This window comes from Cydia strobilella, chromosome 12 (assembly GCF_947568885.1).
Source record: "Cydia strobilella chromosome 12, ilCydStro3.1, whole genome shotgun sequence".
Classification (NCBI taxonomy): Eukaryota; Metazoa; Arthropoda; class Insecta; order Lepidoptera; family Tortricidae; genus Cydia; species Cydia strobilella.
In genome coordinates this window covers 14632000-14651476 of record NC_086052.1, presented here as the reverse complement: position 1 = coordinate 14651476, position 19477 = coordinate 14632000, and the positions used below count along the sequence as shown (strand labels likewise).

The 19477-nt window shown below is 37.6% G+C and overlaps 3 protein-coding genes across 3 annotated transcripts; 1 reads left to right on the top strand and 2 right to left on the bottom strand.

The window, feature by feature from the left end:
- Window positions 1-2623: 2623 nt before the first annotated feature.
- LOC134746238 (B-cell receptor-associated protein 31) lies at window positions 2624-5602 on the bottom strand. The gene has a single exon (XM_063680568.1). It carries the CDS (start codon window positions 5447-5449, stop codon window positions 4784-4786), a length of 666 nt encoding a protein of 221 aa, XP_063536638.1. The 5' UTR covers window positions 5450-5602; the 3' UTR covers window positions 2624-4783.
- Window positions 5603-5912: 310 nt separating this feature from the next.
- On the top strand, window positions 5913-15336 carry LOC134746237 (dynactin subunit 2). Its single transcript, XM_063680567.1, has 10 exons — window positions 5913-6075; window positions 6163-6365; window positions 7149-7284; window positions 8113-8219; window positions 9293-9409; window positions 11316-11391; window positions 11654-11809; window positions 12126-12222; window positions 12650-12750; window positions 13134-15336. Exons 1-10 carry the CDS (start codon window positions 6040-6042, stop codon window positions 13209-13211), a joined length of 1107 nt encoding a protein of 368 aa, XP_063536637.1. The 5' UTR covers window positions 5913-6039; the 3' UTR covers window positions 13212-15336.
- A 1150-nt stretch (window positions 15337-16486) lies between these two features.
- On the bottom strand, window positions 16487-18666 carry LOC134746236 (large ribosomal subunit protein eL27). Its single transcript, XM_063680566.1, has 3 exons — window positions 18538-18666; window positions 17952-18181; window positions 16487-16703 (listed from the first exon to the last, which is right to left on the bottom strand). The coding sequence occupies exons 2-3, from the start codon at window positions 18168-18170 to the stop codon at window positions 16518-16520; spliced, it is 405 nt and encodes a 134-aa protein (XP_063536636.1). The 5' UTR covers window positions 18171-18181; window positions 18538-18666; the 3' UTR covers window positions 16487-16517.
- Between the last annotated feature and the right edge of the window lie 811 nt (window positions 18667-19477).

Genomic DNA, 19477 nt, shown 5'->3' with positions numbered 1-19477 from the left:
CGCTCTTGGTTTAATTTTGGAATCTTTCGCTTACTCTGGTATCAACATAAGCAAGAGGGGTTCAACTACAACTTTGCCCCCTGTGTAGTTCAGAAGTTTAAGACAGTTTAAATTCTAAAATTAATAAATTTTATTGGCGCCGAGGACCCGATAACTCACGACAGCTTGAGGCTTCTTGGCGTCCAACCAACTCACTATAAGTTTTTTTACAACATGTGCGACTACGTACGGTCAGCATGAATAGTAGCTGATGAAACAACGCGCCACAAGTATCTGCCACCCTGGAATACTTTTCCAAATACCTAGAGATAAATCTCTAGTATGCGTTAAAAAATATCTGTACCATTCTAATAATTGTTCTACATATATTATAGACATTTCTTTGTGTTAAGTTATAAGAGAATGGATAAGGCCAATCCAGACTGGATCCACGATCGAAACCGGCGAGCCAAATTGGCGTTTGCGTCAGCACCACCTGATTTGATCAGACATTATAATCAGATTGGCGACAAATTGTTCCCGTCTGGACTGACCTTGACGGACTATATGTAATTTTGCAGCTGACTGTACTTAGGTACACGTTTCGTTCCACAGGATGACGTAAGAACGAGTTCCTGACTTGTAATATTGCAGCCATGGTGCTTTATAACGCAATAAACCCCATACCATGAACGAAATAAATAATTTATTGTGCAATAAATTCTTTGAATCATTTTATAAGCAATATATTACACTTATTGCATGATGCTTTCAATATTAATATGTACCTACGCTGTACTATTTGAGTACTAATAAAGTGTACCTAGTACCTAACATACCTTTTATACCAATACATTATATGACTCTTCTCTTTCCGCACAGACTACTACTTATACTTACCCAGAAAAAAGTTTTAATAGACATTATCCCTATATATTATAAATGCGAAAGTAACTGTCTGTTAGGTAGGTACCTCTTCACGCTTAAACCTCTAAATCGATTTAGATGAAACTGGATATGGATATATATAGCTTGAGGCCCGGGAAGGACATAACATAGGATAGTTTTATCAATCATCATCAATATCATCGTACACGAAATAACAAAGTGCTTAATTTAATTTGTTCTTATAGAATCATCCTCATTCCAAGCAGACGAAGTTGCGGCCAGAAGTTATTAGTTATCATATCACATAATTATTAATTTATTACAACTAAACTTTAAGCGGATGACTCAAGAATTTATCACGGCAATCCGACGTCATAATCATCAAATACTGATACGGCATGTTAGGCATCAATTTGCATAAAATTGCGTCAGCTAACACAAACAAACAAATTTATAGTAAAAACATATTAAACATATTTATAGTAAAAATTATTTTTATAAAAGACACCAATCATGATCAGTTGTGCTAAAATAACACGTTAAGCTACATTCTGTGAATAGGTGAACTAGACAATGTTGTCACGTCTATTGGCTAGTGTTCGATTCGTGAACAGACAAAAATAGCACGAGTCTGGAGTTATTTACCCAAAATTAAGTCTTGATTGCGCGATCATACAGGATTTAATTATTTAATTATAATTACTGGAATAAACGGAACAGTAATAGTAGATTGTTAACCAAGGGATGAAAGGCACTCATTGCTGCCGAGGTATTTTGGCGCTCGAACGCAGTGAGAGCGCCAAGAGTCTGAGGCAGAAATGATGCCTTTCACCCGAGTTAAACACTCTACTTTTCATTTCGAATACGAGAAAAGTAAAATGCATGGGTTTTTTAAAAAACATGACTAAGTATACATTTTTATAGTATTTCTTGAGGGTACTTTGAATTAACAATTCAGGCAAAAGTATCGTTATTTATGGAATGGAGAGTCAAATACTAGAATGAAAATTGTATAACAAATCCATTTAAACTTAAATTTCAATTGCTTATTGTAAACAAATTAATAAAATCGTACATCGAACGTAAAATGCTCTAGTGCAGACACGTATCATTTTCTGCACACCTTTTAGAACAACAATGACCCTCTTTCAGAGCATGAGAAATGAAAAAATATATTATGTATTATATTCTTTGCAGCAAACTGAACTAAATGTGTAGGGTCATTATCCTAAGAAAAATCAAGATTCGCTGTAGCGTGTTGCGCCATCTAGCGTGTGATTCGTAAACTAAACAAAATATTTAGTCGTTTGGGGTTATTATCCCAAGAAAAATCTTGATAGCGCGATTCAGGATTGTTATTACATGGAACAGCGCCATCTAGCGTGTGATTCGTAAACTAAACGAAATCTGAAAAATCTTGATAGCGCGCGATCCATCAGGATTTTTATAAATGAACCTAATCCTTACACAGCTCAATTCAGGAATACGAAATGACAAATGACACACCATGTCACAAGCTTAAAAAATCATTACTGCTATTTGTTACCAGTGGTACAGTGAGGTTCAAAATTGCATGGATAAATTATGAATGGAATTAATTCATAATTTCTCCATGCAATTTCGAACCTCACTGTACATTATCATACTCCTCCTCCCCAATTTTTGGATCAAACACACTAAATGGTCACATAGTGATTGGACACACATATTAAGTGTGCATTAGGGATAAGTTTACAAATAAGAAAACATATTTATAGTAAAAATTATTTTTATTAAAATTACCAAAAATAACACACCAATGAATAGCTGTTAGAGAAACTTAGTAAATAACAATCCCTTACACAATGCTATTCCTATCCCTTCCCTTGGACCACATCTACTTAGATAAGCCATTAAAAACATCTTAGGGATCAGGTCAATGATTAGACCATGATCAGATTATTTTGAGCGGCCTTGCCTGTTACAACACAAAAGCAAAGAAAATGGCTCTTTTTTAAGAGATTTCCATTTAAAGTGACCCATTTTCAATGCACATAAGTGTATTAAATGGCTAGTTCACAATGCATATACAAATAAGCTTTTAATAAATAAATAAACTTTAAATCTAAGTAGTCGGACAGAAATAACTCTGCACACTGCACACTAACTCTGAATTTCCAATAATAGTGAGTGGAAATGTCACATACAGATGTAGTGCATAATTATTTTCCATCGTATTTTCATGGAAACGTACGAATGTGTCTTGCTATTTCAGTCAGTCTCGGTACAGAAAGTACTGACATTGACTGAACTAGCATGACAAATATGAATGTTTCCGAGAAAATACGATGGAAAACAATTATGCACTACATCAGAGGGCCTACCGCGAACCACGTTCGACGTGTTGCCTCTCTATCGTACTTGTAAATTCGTATGTAAGTGTGACAGGAAGGCAACACGTCGTACGTGGTTCGCGGTAGGCCCTCTTTACATGAAAGTACTATGAAAATATGACATTTTAAAACAGGACTTACACACTTTGTCAAGTTAAAGTTGGTGCAGAGTTAGCTTAGACAGACTATTGACTCGGGGATTAGACAAATTCCCAAATATAATGAAACAATCTGGCACATCAGGGGACCTTGCCAAGGTGACAATTGTTTGCGCTACGATAACAAAACACTTTGTGTCTCTATCACTCTTCCATATTAGTGGGACAGTAACAGTTGTGTTTTGTTCGCTATGGAGCATAAACGATTGACACGCTATGCACTCTGGGATAACTATAGTTTATATAGACACCTAATTTGAAAGCTACACCTAGTTAACGATGTAAGCAACTTGTTTGTACCTTAACACAATTCTCATATAAGATACTGAGTCTGAGGATTAATATAAAAATTACATTGTAGGCTTTTGACAACTAGAAATGTAAATGTGTCATCATTTTATTCCAAATTGACACATGACATGGATGAAAACTATAGTTTTTTACTATAAAAAATATAGTTTTCATTATGCTTTAGTCTTATACATAACAAAAACAATAGAAATAGTAGAAGTATGAACTACAAACATAACTTCAATTAAATGCTGACTAAAAACATTAATCAAATTAAAATAAGCATACCCAGTGGCATGGGTGAAGTGGGCGCGCGCCCATGGTCTCGCACTTAAGGAGCCTCGTGGGAGCGAACCCTTTTTATTATCTTCGGAATACACATTGAATGAAAAGGGCCTCGCAGATGCGACTTCGCCCATGGCTAGATTGGTTCACACTATGAGCATACCTAAAAAATCTTCAGAAACCTTCAACTCTGAATAGAATGATCATATAGGCACTTCGGATTGAAGATTAAAAGTAGTACTGGCATGTGCAATTATTTTATAAATAGCGAGTAATGCTTTTTAAATATTTGTTCTTGCAACAAAGCAACATAGTAGTATGTTGACCTCATTAGTTATAATTAAATACAAGAATTCCAGTGTAACAAATAATTTCATAAAAAAGATTAAAAATTGCAGAAGGAAATTTAATAATTATGCTCTTAACATCTGGAATAACTTTAGCAAACATTTCGTTCAAGAAGCTAAATTTATTAGCACTTCTCAGACAAATCACAGAAAATGTAATATTAGAATGACCAATAAATTGCCAAAGTTCAGATGTTACAATGCTGGAAGAATGTTGTTTACCAACTTTAACTGCTTGCTAACCTTCAATAAACATACATAACCATTAAGTATGTTTCTTCAAATAACACAAACTGGTAAACCTTCTTACATGGGTACAAGGTCCACAAATCATTCAGTTAAGTGTTTGTTATTTCCTATCTCACTGGAAAGTTGAAGCAAGTCAGTGTTTGCAATCAATTATGTTTAGCGCTACATAGATTAGCAAATGAGAATGGACTTTGAACAGTAAACAATCTTAGAATTACTCATCTTTCTTGTCGCCGCTGACTGTAAGCTTCTTTTGCAGCTTGCTGTGTTCCTCCGTGAGCCTGTCGTACTCCTTTGACAGACTTTCAGCCTGCGACTTTACAGCCTCCTTATCTTTTCTCTCTTTGGAAAGTTCCTTCTCCAGAGCTGTGATTTGATCCTTGTAGTCCTCCAGCTGCTTCTTGGAGGCCTCGTCGCCGGCTCCCGCCTGGGCCAGCAGCGACCTCGCAGCCACGGACGCGCTCTGCGCCTGCCGGAAATTTGCCTCAGACTGAGCCAAAAGAGTAGCCAATTCCGAAATCAACTGCACCAGCCGGCGAATCACGACTAGCAGGAACAGAGCGAAGCCGGAGATGTAGAAGTTTCTCTGAGCGCGGAACAGACGCATGCTACCCTGCATCTCGGCGTCCAGGTGCTGATGGTCCGAGGTCTCGATGTTCGAATACTTCTGCATCTCCCGAATGGCGTCGAGCAGGCATAACACTAGCACTCCGATAAGGATCAGGAAGTACATCGACGCTTGTCCGCTTATATAAGCCAGGAATTTTGACCTGAAAAACTTTTGCCATTTGGAAGGACTAGCGATCGGCAATGCGAGCAAGCAGACGATGGCTATTTCGGTGTACAAAAACGTCGCGATGATGGTCCACTGAAGACTCATGGTGAATATGTATCTATTTAGCACTGGATTTTAGTGGTCCGACTACGGATACAAAACACGGAATGATGGAATATTTACGAAATCGCAAAAGGTAAGAAATAGCGGTGAATCACTAACTCCAAAGTCAAAGACAATAATGACTAATGACATAATGACGTGTACTTTTTGCCTTATTGGCAATGTTGATTTTGAAAAATAAATATAGTTTTAAGAATGGTTTCAGAACGATATTTTATAGTTTGTCAAAGGACTGTCTCCTTTCAAACGTAGACAGATAGAATCACACTATCTTTGTCTTACACTAGTACTAGCACCCAAAAGAAAAGGACGAGTATGGTTTTTTTTTTGTTCTTATTTACTGACAATTTGGTTTGACCAACTATATATTTCTTTACACGCAATTTTTATGAAAATCTTAAGAATGGTTTATTTGTCGTTTCTTTACTCAATCGCAACCTGCGAGGAACGAAACCATATTGTCAAAGTTGACAAAAGACGAAAACTACTGACGTCACTTTTGCCCGAATTTGTATATTTCAAAATTATAATAATTTAAGAGAACTACGAATATATTTACCATTCATTAAAAAATGGCAGACCCAAAATACGAAAATTTACCAGGCATAGTAAGTTTTGCTTCATATCGTCCGCAAAAGATATCGATTAAACATGGTCATATGGGTAAACCTACAACAGAATGTTAAATTTTTCAGGCATACGACCAGCCTGATGTATATGAAACTGGCGACTTGCCTGAAGCCGATCAGCAGGAGCCCTTTGAGGAAGAAGAGAACGAAAGTATCGAAACCCTGCACTTGTCTGTGAAGGATTCTTTCAATAACTTCAAAGGGAAGTTTTTGACTGGTGCAGTAGATTTCTCTGACCGTTTAAGCAGAAAAAGTAGGATTGGATACAGGTAAATAATGATTTCTTTCAAGGGAGGACACTAAAACACTAGTTTCTTTCTCTTTATATTTGTATTTGTAAAGATATTTTTAAATGATTCATCCACATTGACACTGTTGCATGTTATTACAAGCATATTATTATCTGTTAGAATCAGTACAATCTAAGTAATCCGGCAATAATGATAGCCCTGACCACCTTAGCACAATTTTTAGGATTCCATACCTCAAAAGGAAAATAAGTGAAAAACAAGATACAGTAGTTTATGCCGCAAAAAACGTATATTTCAGCACTCAATGGAATCAAAATTGATAGAGTACTTCCCGTTGACCTAGAACTATGAAATTTGGCAAGTAATAACGTCTTACACTACAAAAACGGAAAAATCTAAAAACTGTAAATATGTAATAAATAAAATAAAAAAGTCCGACACACCTGGCCGGTTTTTATTTATTACTGGATATAAAAGGAAATCTGTTTATATTATAGGTGTTTTACTTACCTACACCATGAAATTACATTATAATTTAATTTTAATAATATTTAAACATTACAATTTGACAGTAAATTGGCTGTTTTTTTTTTTTTTTTTTTTCATTTTTACCTTTGACAAACAGAGGAAGTTGTATAGTGTAAATCCAAATTGTATTCTCCATGGACCTCTATTTCAGTGCCAGATTATAATTTATGTACCGGATTATCAAAATTTCATTGTAGTACAATTTTAAATTTGCCATGCATTGTTTGCCATGCCAAGTTTAAATTAAATTTGCGATATGTTGCAAATTGTCAGGGCTGGTGAATACGAGCTGGCAGCAGAAGGAGAACCAGAGACAGTACTGGAGCGCTACAACAGGTTGCGGTGCGAGTTCTCAGACTTGCTGGAGCAAGTGGCTGAACAGCAAAATAAGGCCACGGAAAGTGAGAAGGTAACAATATTTTTTTTAACAAGCCCTTAAAGTGTCCCACTGCTGGGCATAGGCCTCCCCCTAGACTTCCAATCTTCGTGTCCAGGTTGTCCTGCCATGTCCTCCTACGCCGACCATACCGGCGTTTACATTGTGGCACCCACTCCGTGGTTAGTTTAGCCCACCTCTGTTGGTGCATACGTCGTAAATGGCCTGCCCAGTCCCATTTTAGCCTGGCGGTTTTGACCCCAACATCGACTATGCCTGTTTTGGTGCGCAGGATCCGGTCAATCCTTTTCATCTCAAGCATGTTGCGCTCCATGGCTCTTTGGCAAATTTTCAGTTTGGTCTTTTGTAACTTGGCGGTAAGGGACCATGTTTGAGCACCGTAAGTGAGGATTGGCAATATGCACAGTTAACAAAAAATTATTGCCTTCTCCTAAAAATTATTAATTATTTATGAATTAAATATCATGTAACTCATCACCCTGCAATCTGGAAAGCACTACCATCATCATATATTTAAGAGTAAAACTCTTGTCGGTGGAGCAATTTCCATGTTTGGCGGTCCTCTGCCTTCTCTTTGACAGCCTGATACCACACGAATATAGTGCCTTAATAACAGTAAGGCTGCGGACTGGACGCATGTGACCACAGGCGCGGCAAGAGGGGCGGGGGCGGCGGCCCCTGTTGTCCAGAACAAACTCATTTGAGTCCAGAACCACCCGGCTACAAGTGACTCGATCAATATACATTTTGATTGACACCATACCTATTAATGTTTCAGAGTATGCCTAAAGATTTAAAATTCCTGTACATATGTACAATTGACATCCATTATTTGCCTAGGACGAGTATTCCCGCCTGGCGACTCAAATAAACGCGACCAAGAAGATTCTGGAGGAGCTGAAGCTTGAGGAAGGTGAACATGTCGACCCCACGGCTGAAAAACTCAAGTAAGGTTTTTAAATAAGTATCTTATCGTATCTTATCGCATTTTCTTTATAACCACCAAGAAGGCCCTGAACTAGAAGACCTGGAAGAAAATACTTGGCGATGTTTCATAGAGCAAGAGATGGGTGTGTTCGGAATTGAGTGTTAGGAGGTAACCCAAACTGCCCAGGACAGAAGCTCTTGAAAGAATATGATTCAAACCCTACACTGCAACAGAGTAACGGGATGAAAAGAAGAGGTAGCATCATATAATACATACCAAAAACAACCTACGTAATTTAGTCGGGTTATTTGTTACCCACCATAAAACATACTAAATGTGAGACTGTGACACAGACAAAGAAATCAAAGAATAATAACGCGTTCTTTGCTATTCCTACTAAAAGATACATAAGACTCTCGTTCGGTCATTTCCCCCCACCGCTCAAGACAGAACCAGTTATAAGTACTTGATTCATGATCAACATAGTAGGATCGAAGAGGATAACCTAGGTAGGTATAGAACCATTATCTACATTATGTAGAAATCTCAAGTTCTATGCCCCATTTTTTTGTTTAGAATTTTTCTAACCTCAAAAGTACTGGTAATTATAACTTTTTCTTCCGAAATGCTAGTGTTCCTATGATATCTAATATTGCGGTACAATAATACGCAAACGACACAATTCAGTGCATAGTTAGATGTAGATGTAGTTCAGGGACGCCTGGCCGGATACAGGCGGGCTGTCGATCCCATGGTGCGTTCATTCAGCCCAATTCCCTGGAGTCGGCGGCATTCCCACACTATTCATTCAGTGCATATAGTTTCTCAAAGGACTGTCTCATTTCAAACATAGACAGAGAATCATACTATCTTCGTCTTACACTAGTACTAGCATTAAAAAAAAGGATGAGTATAGTTTTTTTGGTTCTTATTTACTGCCAATTTGGTTTGACCAACTATAGTTACTCAGCTATAATTTTGGAGGAAAAAAGTTACCACTACTTGAGTTTAGAAAGATTCTAATCTTTAAAAAAACGGGGCATAGTAGCAGATAATATTGTCAAGATCAAACTAATTGTACTTTTGTTTCAGGGAGTATTTAGCTCAGGGTGGTAAGAAGAAACAGCCGGGCGTAGCGACCGCTAGTCTTAAGCTGAAACCTGAGGTCAACCTCGGGCAGACGACGCGCATCGCTCAGCTGGAACACAGGTATGTTCAAATATTAATACAGTCCGTCTAAACTCTAAGGTAACGCTGCTCATACAATCACATTTATACTCATAGTTGGAATTTCTGAGGTGATTTTTTGAGCTTAAACTCCTAATTTGTTAAACAAAAAGTATTGTTACTTTTAGGCAGCGGTTAATACTACTGCTAATGACCTTATCATAAGGGCCGCTACAGCCGGGCTGCAACCCGACTGCAATTTGTATGGGTACAGCACGCTGACTGCACGCCAACTGCAAAGTTCGGGTAACCGTTCGTCTGTACCGGCCCTAAGTAAACGGAAACCAGGCCGTTTAAAAAGCAATGTTACCATCCTATTTATATGGTTCAAATTTATGTAACAGCTCATTCGGAGATATCACGTATAATCTCCAATTCAATACTTTGTCCTTTCCCATTTCTCCTTCACACCTAAAACTACATCTAATAAAAGTACTGTTTATTTTGGAAAAAAAAATAGCCGCCAGGATCTATTGAAACAATGTTATCATTGACTTAGTAATGTAATTTACAGGACAAATGTTACATTGACAACATTCTAAAACAAATATTACCTTTCTTTGGAAACATGTAAAAGCATATTAAACATACACTAAAAACAAAGTTTCCAACTTTGTTTTTAGTAAACAGTTTCCTTTATTCGCCCACACGTCAACACTTGTCAAGACAATTACAATTTTAATTTGTCAAAATAAAGATCAAAATAGAATGGAATTGGAGACCTTTGGTGTCATCCATTAATTACGTCACACGAATTTTTAGGTTTTTTGACCCCTCCACCCTTCCTTTTCACACTAAGTGTGACCAAGTCTTGGTCACATTTGGCAAACCCCTCCCCCCCTGGTGTGACGTTACATTTTTTAACAAAATCGGCAAATCGAATTAAGTATTATTAATATTTTAACAAAATATTTTTGACGAAAGAAATATTAGTAATTTTATAATCTAAAACGGATTAGGAAAGAAAATTAAACGAATAAAAACGATTATTGTTCCAAAAACTTGTTATTTAACTGTACAACGAATAAAATAAGTTACAGTGACGTCGCAAAGTTTGTGACTCCCCCTCCCCCTTGTCACAACATGTCACATTTCCTTGACCCCCTCCCTCCCCCTAAACGTGTGATGTAATTAATGGATAACCCCTTATTGTAGGCATCTGGGCGGCAAAAGTTTTTATTTCGTGTTTTTGACCTTAGGCCTTGTGTCGATATTGCCCGTATAGTTTTCAGACTTTCAAAACGGATAATCTCTCGGCTCGTCAGTGCCGACAGACTACTCTGTAGTGACAAAGTGTGGTCGTGCAAATTAGAACAAATCCAAACATGTTGACTTTAATATCTTTAAAATATTCCAGGAGAGTTGAGGTGAATAATATACACAGCTACAAAGAGTACTAGTCGCAAAAACAGGTGTTGAATGAATGAATGTGACTTGCGCAATATATTATATTGATAACAAAACGGAGTGAAACATGTCGAACGATTTTGGACTTAAAATATGTGGAGTGACCCTCTTTAATATATTTAATACGAGGGGGGAGGGGAGGGGGGATCTTTCAGTTAGCGGTTCAACTAGCTAGGTATTGGTACAAAAAATGAATACTAATTTTAAAATCTCGCTGTAATTAATGGTTTTGTTGTTGTGTGCGTGACTTTAACTCTCGTTCACCTCTACTTCACTTTAATATCTTTAAAGGTAAAAGGATGGCTAAAAATTTCCAGTGCATTCCCGTTGCGAGGGAGGTTTTGGGATTGCGCTTAATTTTTAGCCACCGTGTGTGTATATATTATCGTTGTCTGAGTACCCACAACACAGGCCTTCTTGAGCTTACTGCGGGACTTTTGCGGGTCAATTTGTGTAAGAATGTCCTATTTTTTTTTTAAAGGTTACATAAGTTGGAGCAAGCAGCCGGCGTAAGAGACGAAGAGGCTTTCCGAAGACTGCAGGCTGCAACCGGAGAGGTATGTACCTACAATCCTACGTCTCTAAGCCCATGAATCCTGTGTGGGCTCTTTCCCACACCCCGTTTTTTGCCGGTACGGTTTCTGCAGGATCTCGTTTATTCATTTATTTATTGCATCTATGGTTGTTACATAGTAATAGTATTTTTTATATGGATGGTTTTTAGTAGTATACTCGCTAATAGTAACGTTCACACGAGCATTCTGTTTGAGGGATACTGCAGTCTCGTATCGCCCTTATAATTTAGTTTGTGTTTGACAGGCGACGCTATGCGGCGCGGCCGCTACACTAGCGGCGCAAACCGCTCTGCTGCGGCCGGCGGAGATAGCGGCAGCGGACGCTCGCGCCGCCTCGCTCCTCGCCAACGTCGAGGCCATACGCGCCGCTCGCCCCTCCGACCCCGAGCTCGACGCCAAGGTGAACTAGACTCTATGTCCGCGGCGTAAGGTCGCTAATAGACGCTAAGTTTAGTCTGTGTCGCGACACTAGCGGTGCAAACCCCTCTGCTCCGGCCGGCGGAGGTAGCAGCAGCGGACGCTCACGCCGCTTCGCTTCTCGCTAATGTTGAGGCGCGTTTGGATCCCGAGCTCGACCCCAAGGTGAACTAGACTCTATGTCTGCGGCGTAAGGTCGCTAATAAACGATAAGTTCAGTCTTTATTTTTTACCTACGAAAGAATAACGTGTCGTGTCATGACGTTAAATGATGTCAAGAATTGTGTTTTTATTTTCAGGTCAACGAGTTATACAAATTAGTGCAGCAGATCGACGGAATATCACATTCAGAGATCCTTGAGAGAATGGAAGCCCTTGAATCTCTCCACAACCAAGGTATAGACTACAACTGTGTGACACGTATTGCAAAGATTCATTGATTGTATAAGATGTGTAAATTCAAAGACAAATCCTTGCATCTTGTTTGCAGTTTGAGTCAAAGACGTTTGTCAATCCAGATATCAAAAAACATGGCGCAGTGCAGCATTATCTATTTCAGCCCTCAAATTAAGAGACTCAACTTTACATTTCACCTACAATCAATAACTTATCTTAATGGTTTATTCCCATTTGTCCCGCCCCATGTGACCGCCACTATAAATGAGACGGGGACAGATGGGTTTGATTCATATGAATGCACCTATTCCCATGTGTGCCCGGCGGAGACAAATGGGAATATACCGTTTCAATACTACCCTTAATTACCTTGCTCTGGGTCTATGTCGATTTGTGTGTAAAATTGACACTTTTTTCTTTCTTTCAGCGAGTAACTTCGGCAAATCCTTGACGGAGCTAGAAACGCTACAGAGCACCATCGCGTCCGGCGTCAAAAACAACAAGGAACTCTTGCAGGGCGTACAAGAGGTATGACAATATTAAAATGTATTTAGAATATCTTATGAAAGCCGGGATATAAACAAATAGGGTCGTGGGCGATAACTCGTAAAGTGGTTAAAAGAGATGTATAATGAAGCCTTGGCAACGTCAGCTGCCGCTCCGTTTATAGGTTGAGAAACGGCAGCTATATACCCAAACGCAAAAAATAGGCATCGCGTCCCAATTGAAAGTTTGCCAGATGGACAGTGAATAAAATACGATAATGTAACTTGAGTTTTGGTATGTTGAAATAGTTTCGATGAGTAGTGGACGACTGTTGAAACAAAAGTATAGGGGGGTGGAGGAAACGAGGGGAGGCCTTTGCCCAGCACTGGGGCTCTAAAATAGGCTTATAAATAAATATGTTTAAGGTGTTCGCGCACAACATCGACAGCCTTCAGAAGGAGATCAAAAAACTGGACGACCGCATCGGCAAGCTGACCGCGTGATGAGGCGGCCGCGAGGTTACAATGGCAACTATTGTTTAAATTAACTTAGGAAATGGGCTTGTAAGCTTATCGCCACTTGCACCATCCCACTAACCCGGGGTTTACCGGTCAAACCGTTAACGCAGTGTCAAAGTGTACTGGTAACCATGGTAACTCCAGGTTTAACCGATTAACCCCGGGTTAGTGAATGGTGGAAGAGCCGCTCGCCTGCAACGACTGGGCAAGCAACAGTGTGGAAGAGCCGCTCGAAATCCATATGAAAAACATACAAATAGTTTATTCACCAAAATAAGTTTATAAATTGACATCTTATAGATTGAAATTAACATTAATGTTTTACAATTAAGATAATATCCTATAGCCCCAGACTAGGCGCAGCGTGTATCTTGAGAACCGGGATAATTGATTTTACTGAGAGATTTTAACTTGCCTGAATATGTTGGCCATATTTTGAATGAGAAATCTAACATTAAATATGAAATTAATTTAAGTACATAAAGTGCATGCAGAAAAAATACAATAAAAGAAACGTGTTTTATTATACAAAAGCTTATAATGGCTGCCACATATTGTCACCTTGTCGCTGCCTAGTCCTTGTAGTCGTAGTTGGAATTTTCTGGGGTGTTTTTTTAGCTTTAACCGCTAATCTGTTAGGTAAACAAATGGTATTGTTTCTTTTATGCAGTGTTTACTACTCTGACTCCGTAATAAGTGAACGGGAACAAACCCGTTTAAACAGCAATTTTACCATCCAATTTATATGGTTCAAATTCATGTAACAGGTCATTCGATTCGTTATTTACAAAAAAAATATACCTGAATGATCGTTCTACATCACCCAAACGTGTTATCTCCGAATGAGCTGTTACATAAACTTGCACCTTAATACTATCACGATACAGTTGCTTTTTAAACGACATTTGATACACGTGCGGAATACGGGAGCTGACCGCTTGCATAAAAGAAACAAAAAGGCTTTTGTTCAACAGATTAACGTTTATGCCCAAAAAAAAACACCTAAAGTTAGACCAAGAAAAGTGCAACGATTTTGATAGCACACGCAGTGCAAGTGTTATTCTAAACGTCAAACTTCTATGAAATTATGACGTATGAAATAACACTTTTACTACGTGTGCTATCAAAATCGTTGCACACTTTTCTTGATCTAAGGGTTGGTTGCACCAAACTGTTTGTCATCGTTAAAGAGTTCGCTAAATTTCATTGTATGGAAAGTTTCATAGTAAACCGCCGCGGCGCGCCGGGTTACGTTGATCAGTCTGTCAAGTGCGGATGGTGCAACTGGCACTAACTCTATCAAAATTTCAACTATAGCTTAGACACTTTTACTGCAGAAAGAGGCGGGCAACTCTAATGGGTGATTAACTCTTAGTTTAGTTAAAAAATATGCACCAGAAATTATCTTACAACAAAAATAAAGTTACAACGCGGCTAGATACTCCCGATTAATATATTAATTAGATGTCAGAATTGAATTAATGTATTATTTACTGTAAAAGTGTTAAATTGGAATATAAAAATATTGTTGCTCGTTGTAATCTAAAAGTCGGGTGTTACCATATTTACCTGCACTGTATTTTAATTACATCCTAAAAATAAGTATTTTTGGCCGCCGACGCTTTTATTTACATGATGGTGCCATGGCCATAACCAGAATTCTGATTTATTTACTTTAGACATTAGAGGAGATATCCTAATAACATCTTCCGAAAAAATATATATCACCATGAATATACTAAATTAATCATTTTTAACGCCTTGTCATATTATCGTGACTGCCTATTTATGTAAAATACACCTTAAAGCACTGCAATTAAGTCTTCAGTTTCTTTGTTCTATAAAATATTAGGTATTAGGTGCAGTGAAGTCTTCAGAATAAACCTAGTATCACTAAAATATAAAGATATTAGTATCAAAATGTGTTTGAAACTATATAATGTATTATAAATATTTCTCTACTTTGCAAGGACTTTTTTCTAAACTTGACATGAATGAAATTCTGTATGGAATTAACTGCTCATAATTTTTTATCAATGCTGTTGTAATGTGTAATATCAGGATAGATGCTTAAGAAAATAATTTATTATAAAGCAATTTATAAAGCTGATATTTTGTTTTATTTTTCCTGGTAACTTAACCCATTCTGCAGTAAGAAGAAGTAAGAAGTTTCAAAATGATAATGAATAGGGTATTTGACATTTTTTTATTAATGGTATCAGTCGATCAGGTTTGTTTTGAGGATCAAATGTCTGTATGGGACCCATTGTGTTAACCTTTTCGACGTCGTGTCAAACACAAAAGCTGTCACTCGGACGCCACGTCACCGAAATGTCAACACTGAAATTAAACTTTATGCACAAGCACGTAGGTCTATGTTGCTCTGTGGTCTTTGACCGATTAATCCGTCTTTGGCGTTGGACCTGCGGTACCGATATATCCGTCATTGGCGTCCAAAAGGTTAAAGCAATACAAAAGTCACAAATGATGGTCAAAGTCTGGCACCCGCACTTTACTGACGAAACGCTTCGAACAAAATGGCATTACATCGTGACGCGTATTGCTTAGAAACAATGAAATTGCGATTTTGTCGGTGAAATATTGCGTTTATGTATATTGTTGCCATATAATTTTTTTTAATAAAATAAGAGGAATCGAGTGGTACCATTATTTTTTTCCTGTTTTTTTTTTTTAACAAGTCATCATTATCATTCCCATATTTCCAATATGTTGTGATAAATTGCTCATTTCCAAATCTCTTGTAGTCTGTGCGGAAAAAGAAGAGTCATGGAATATAAGGGAACCAATACATTCTATGACTTCTCTTCCCGCATAGACTAACGCAGCGTCATATTAAATCACATTTAGAAACGGGCACGCATTTAGCCGCGACCACGACCAGTGAAACCTGTGTCGAAACGTCGGTAAATAAAGGTAACAAAATAAATTCGCGATAGACCCGTTTCTAAATGTGATTTAATATGTGTTTAAACCGCGAAAGTTTTAAATGTTATAACGCAGCGTCATACGTAAAACTCGCGAACGCGAAGTGGCGCGGCGGGCCCACGGCGATCGCATTCGCAACAAGACCGCCCACGTAGGACACTTCTATAGGTATCAAAGGATTGATTCACCCCGCGCCGCATCGCTTCCGAGTTCGCCTGTTTTTCGCCTACGTAACAAACAAAGATTTTCAAAAAGCTACACATAAAATATAGCAAAAAGTATATTTTCATCTCCTTCCCAAATGAAACTACACATTACATTACTCGCGCAATGTTTATTTTGTACTTAAAACCTAAGCTTCTGGAAGAACCATTTGTTCTTCCCGCTCTTGTATCTCTCCTCAAAGCGCACTCTGGTGTTGAAACGCAGCTTCTTGCGCTTGGCCGGGTCCTTCAGGTCCTTAGCGGAGAACTTCTCAAAACTGAAGTCTACTGTGTAACGGGTGGGCATAAGGTGGTTGTAATTTACTACCTGGAATGAAGGAGAATAAGTTTAATTTATGGTGAGTTTTGTATGTTTTATTTCATAGGTACATTAAAAATTAATATCCACATTAATGCCTTAATTTTTACAAAGTTTTAGTATTAGATTACATTAAAAAAAATATGGGAGATGAAATTGAATTCTATCATAAAAGCCCAAGCTATGTAAATTTTCGAAATTTACCAAAATTAATATAGGTACTCAAATCAATTAAATGGTGTGATATTAAAGGATTACTTTCTGTTGACAGACTAAACCAGCCATACTCAACGTTTTTTATGAGGGCCACAAATATGCTGTAGCCCACCCTTCTCATTGAATTCACTTGAGAAGTACTACTTAATCATACCTATTCACAAATCTTGGGACCCTTATGGGCTTCAATTGTGCTTATTGCATGAAGAACACTAAGGTGTACACTTGGAGAAATAAACTTACTGTCTTAATTACGTGAAATTAAATATGTATAATCAGAAACATAGATAATGAACTAAATATCAGGTGACAATACACAAAAGAACTACTAAAATAAACACTAAAAATAAATATGTGTCAAATTTGAATTATACAGCACTTCAAGAATAGGTATCATGAGAATATCAGGCTTCCTTTCGTTAGCACTCTGTCACCGTGGTACACACATCTTTGATATGTATAAGTTCCCTTACAATGATTTTTATCATGAACAAGAGGCAGGTAACTATCAATTGATATCTCATACTATGTTACTAACCATACCTAGTTTGATAAGTCTTGTAAATTACTAACAATATTATGGATATTTATGTCTGAATTAATTTTTTTTTTTACTAGCTAATTTAGTGTCTGCTGCTGGGCAAAGGCCTCCCCTTGTTTCCTCAAATATTAAATTAAATTAAATTGAATGTAGGAAAATGTTGAAGAAAACATTGTATTGTAAGTGCAGGTTTAACAATAATTGTAAGATAAGTCATTTTATAAGGCTAAGGATCCTTTATTAAATTAGTGTATCACTATACTGCACCCAAGTTTTTATTCAGCCAGCTGATAGCTTGATAAAATGATTTTACATCAGTACCTAGTAAGCATTTTGCTTTAATTTTAGGTCATCATCGGCTAAAAGGCCTACTTCCGTAAAGTTCCGTATGTCTTACAAAAATGCAATCAACATCTAAACTTGACATCTCAAAGATAACATGGAGATTTTCACTATCAAAACAAACTTTTAGGTTATGTTAAAAATTCAAGAATTCTTACCTTAACAAAAGGCTTGACTTTGGAGCGCTTGTGGATTTTGTTTTTGCCCATCCTCTTCTGGACTTTCCTTGGGTACCTGTCGATGCCGGCGACAAAAGCGTGGCCGTAGGGTTTGTCCGACGTTCCCTCGTCGTAGTTTTTAACGACGATGGCCTTGCGGCCCGCGTACCGGCCGCTGAGGACCAACACCACCTTCCCGGGTTTCATGATCTTACCCATCTTGGATGGATCTGCGAAAACAAAACTAACCTCTAAAATCGTATTTTGATTCACTAAAACTGACTCGCAACTTTTGAATTACGCAAATAATATGAGCGTATCGTGTTTTTAAAATGTCCCTACGAGTTAAGACGTCTTTTGATGATAATTATGTTGAGAAACACCACAAAAATCACTATCAAACTGTGTGTACAACTTCGACTTGAACTCATCAATATAAGTGTAAAATCTTAATTAATATTAAAAATTTTAATGGCGACGCACAGTACGATGCACACACTTTATATTGGTGAAGAAATTTGCTTTAAATGTTTCTTATTAACACAGATTTAAATAGATATTTTTCTTGTAAATTTACAAAACTCACATTCCTATAACTCGTCGACAAGAAAAGACAGTGTTGCCATAAAAGAAATTAAATCCTCCTGTGACAGTGACAGTTGTCAATATTACAACGAATGACGATTCGTATCACATTCGTATCAATCTAGCAACCGTTTTTAACTAGTGCTGAAACAGTTCTAAAGGGCCTACTACATGGCTAAAATCAACAGTCCCTTTCAAATCAATCTAAGAAAAACGGGACGACAGTGACGACACTACAGTGTTGCCACTTTTAAATTTCTACTCTTTTTTGCCAGACTGTAGCAGTAGCTTTAAGGGCTTATTACACTTTGCTAAATTTAGTCATCCTAATTAGACTGCTTAGGATAGGAAAGAACGCTCCTGATTACACTGTTCTAAATTTAGTCACAACAGTTTTAAACTTAGACACGTCCGCCTGCCGTACTCGCCGTAGGCGACCCATCATGATAAGGCAATCTCGCCACGGTATAATAACTACTCTAGTCTCCTCTCTCTCACTCATAAGATGACGTAAAGTGAGCAAGTGCCGATACAGTTGCGAGCGGGACCAGTGAAACATACGGATATAAAGATATAAATAAAAGAGTGATATTTATCCCAATGAGAGAAAGATATATATCACTCTTTTCTTTTTACTGACACATTTCGCCCATCTCTAGGCGACTGACTGCACTGCACTAAATATTATTACACCTATCCAAACTAGGATGCTAAATCATTCAGCTTATCAGAAACACACAATATATTTATGAGAATATTCTGTATGTACATAAAAACATTGCCAGTTTTAAGAAAAACTGTGACATACATAACATTAATACTAGAAATAAGCATAAGCTTGCAGTAACCTTCACTCGGCTCCATAAAATTAAAAAATCATTCATGGGTAACTGTGTAAGATTTTATAATAAACTTCCAAATATCATCACTGAATTATCTGT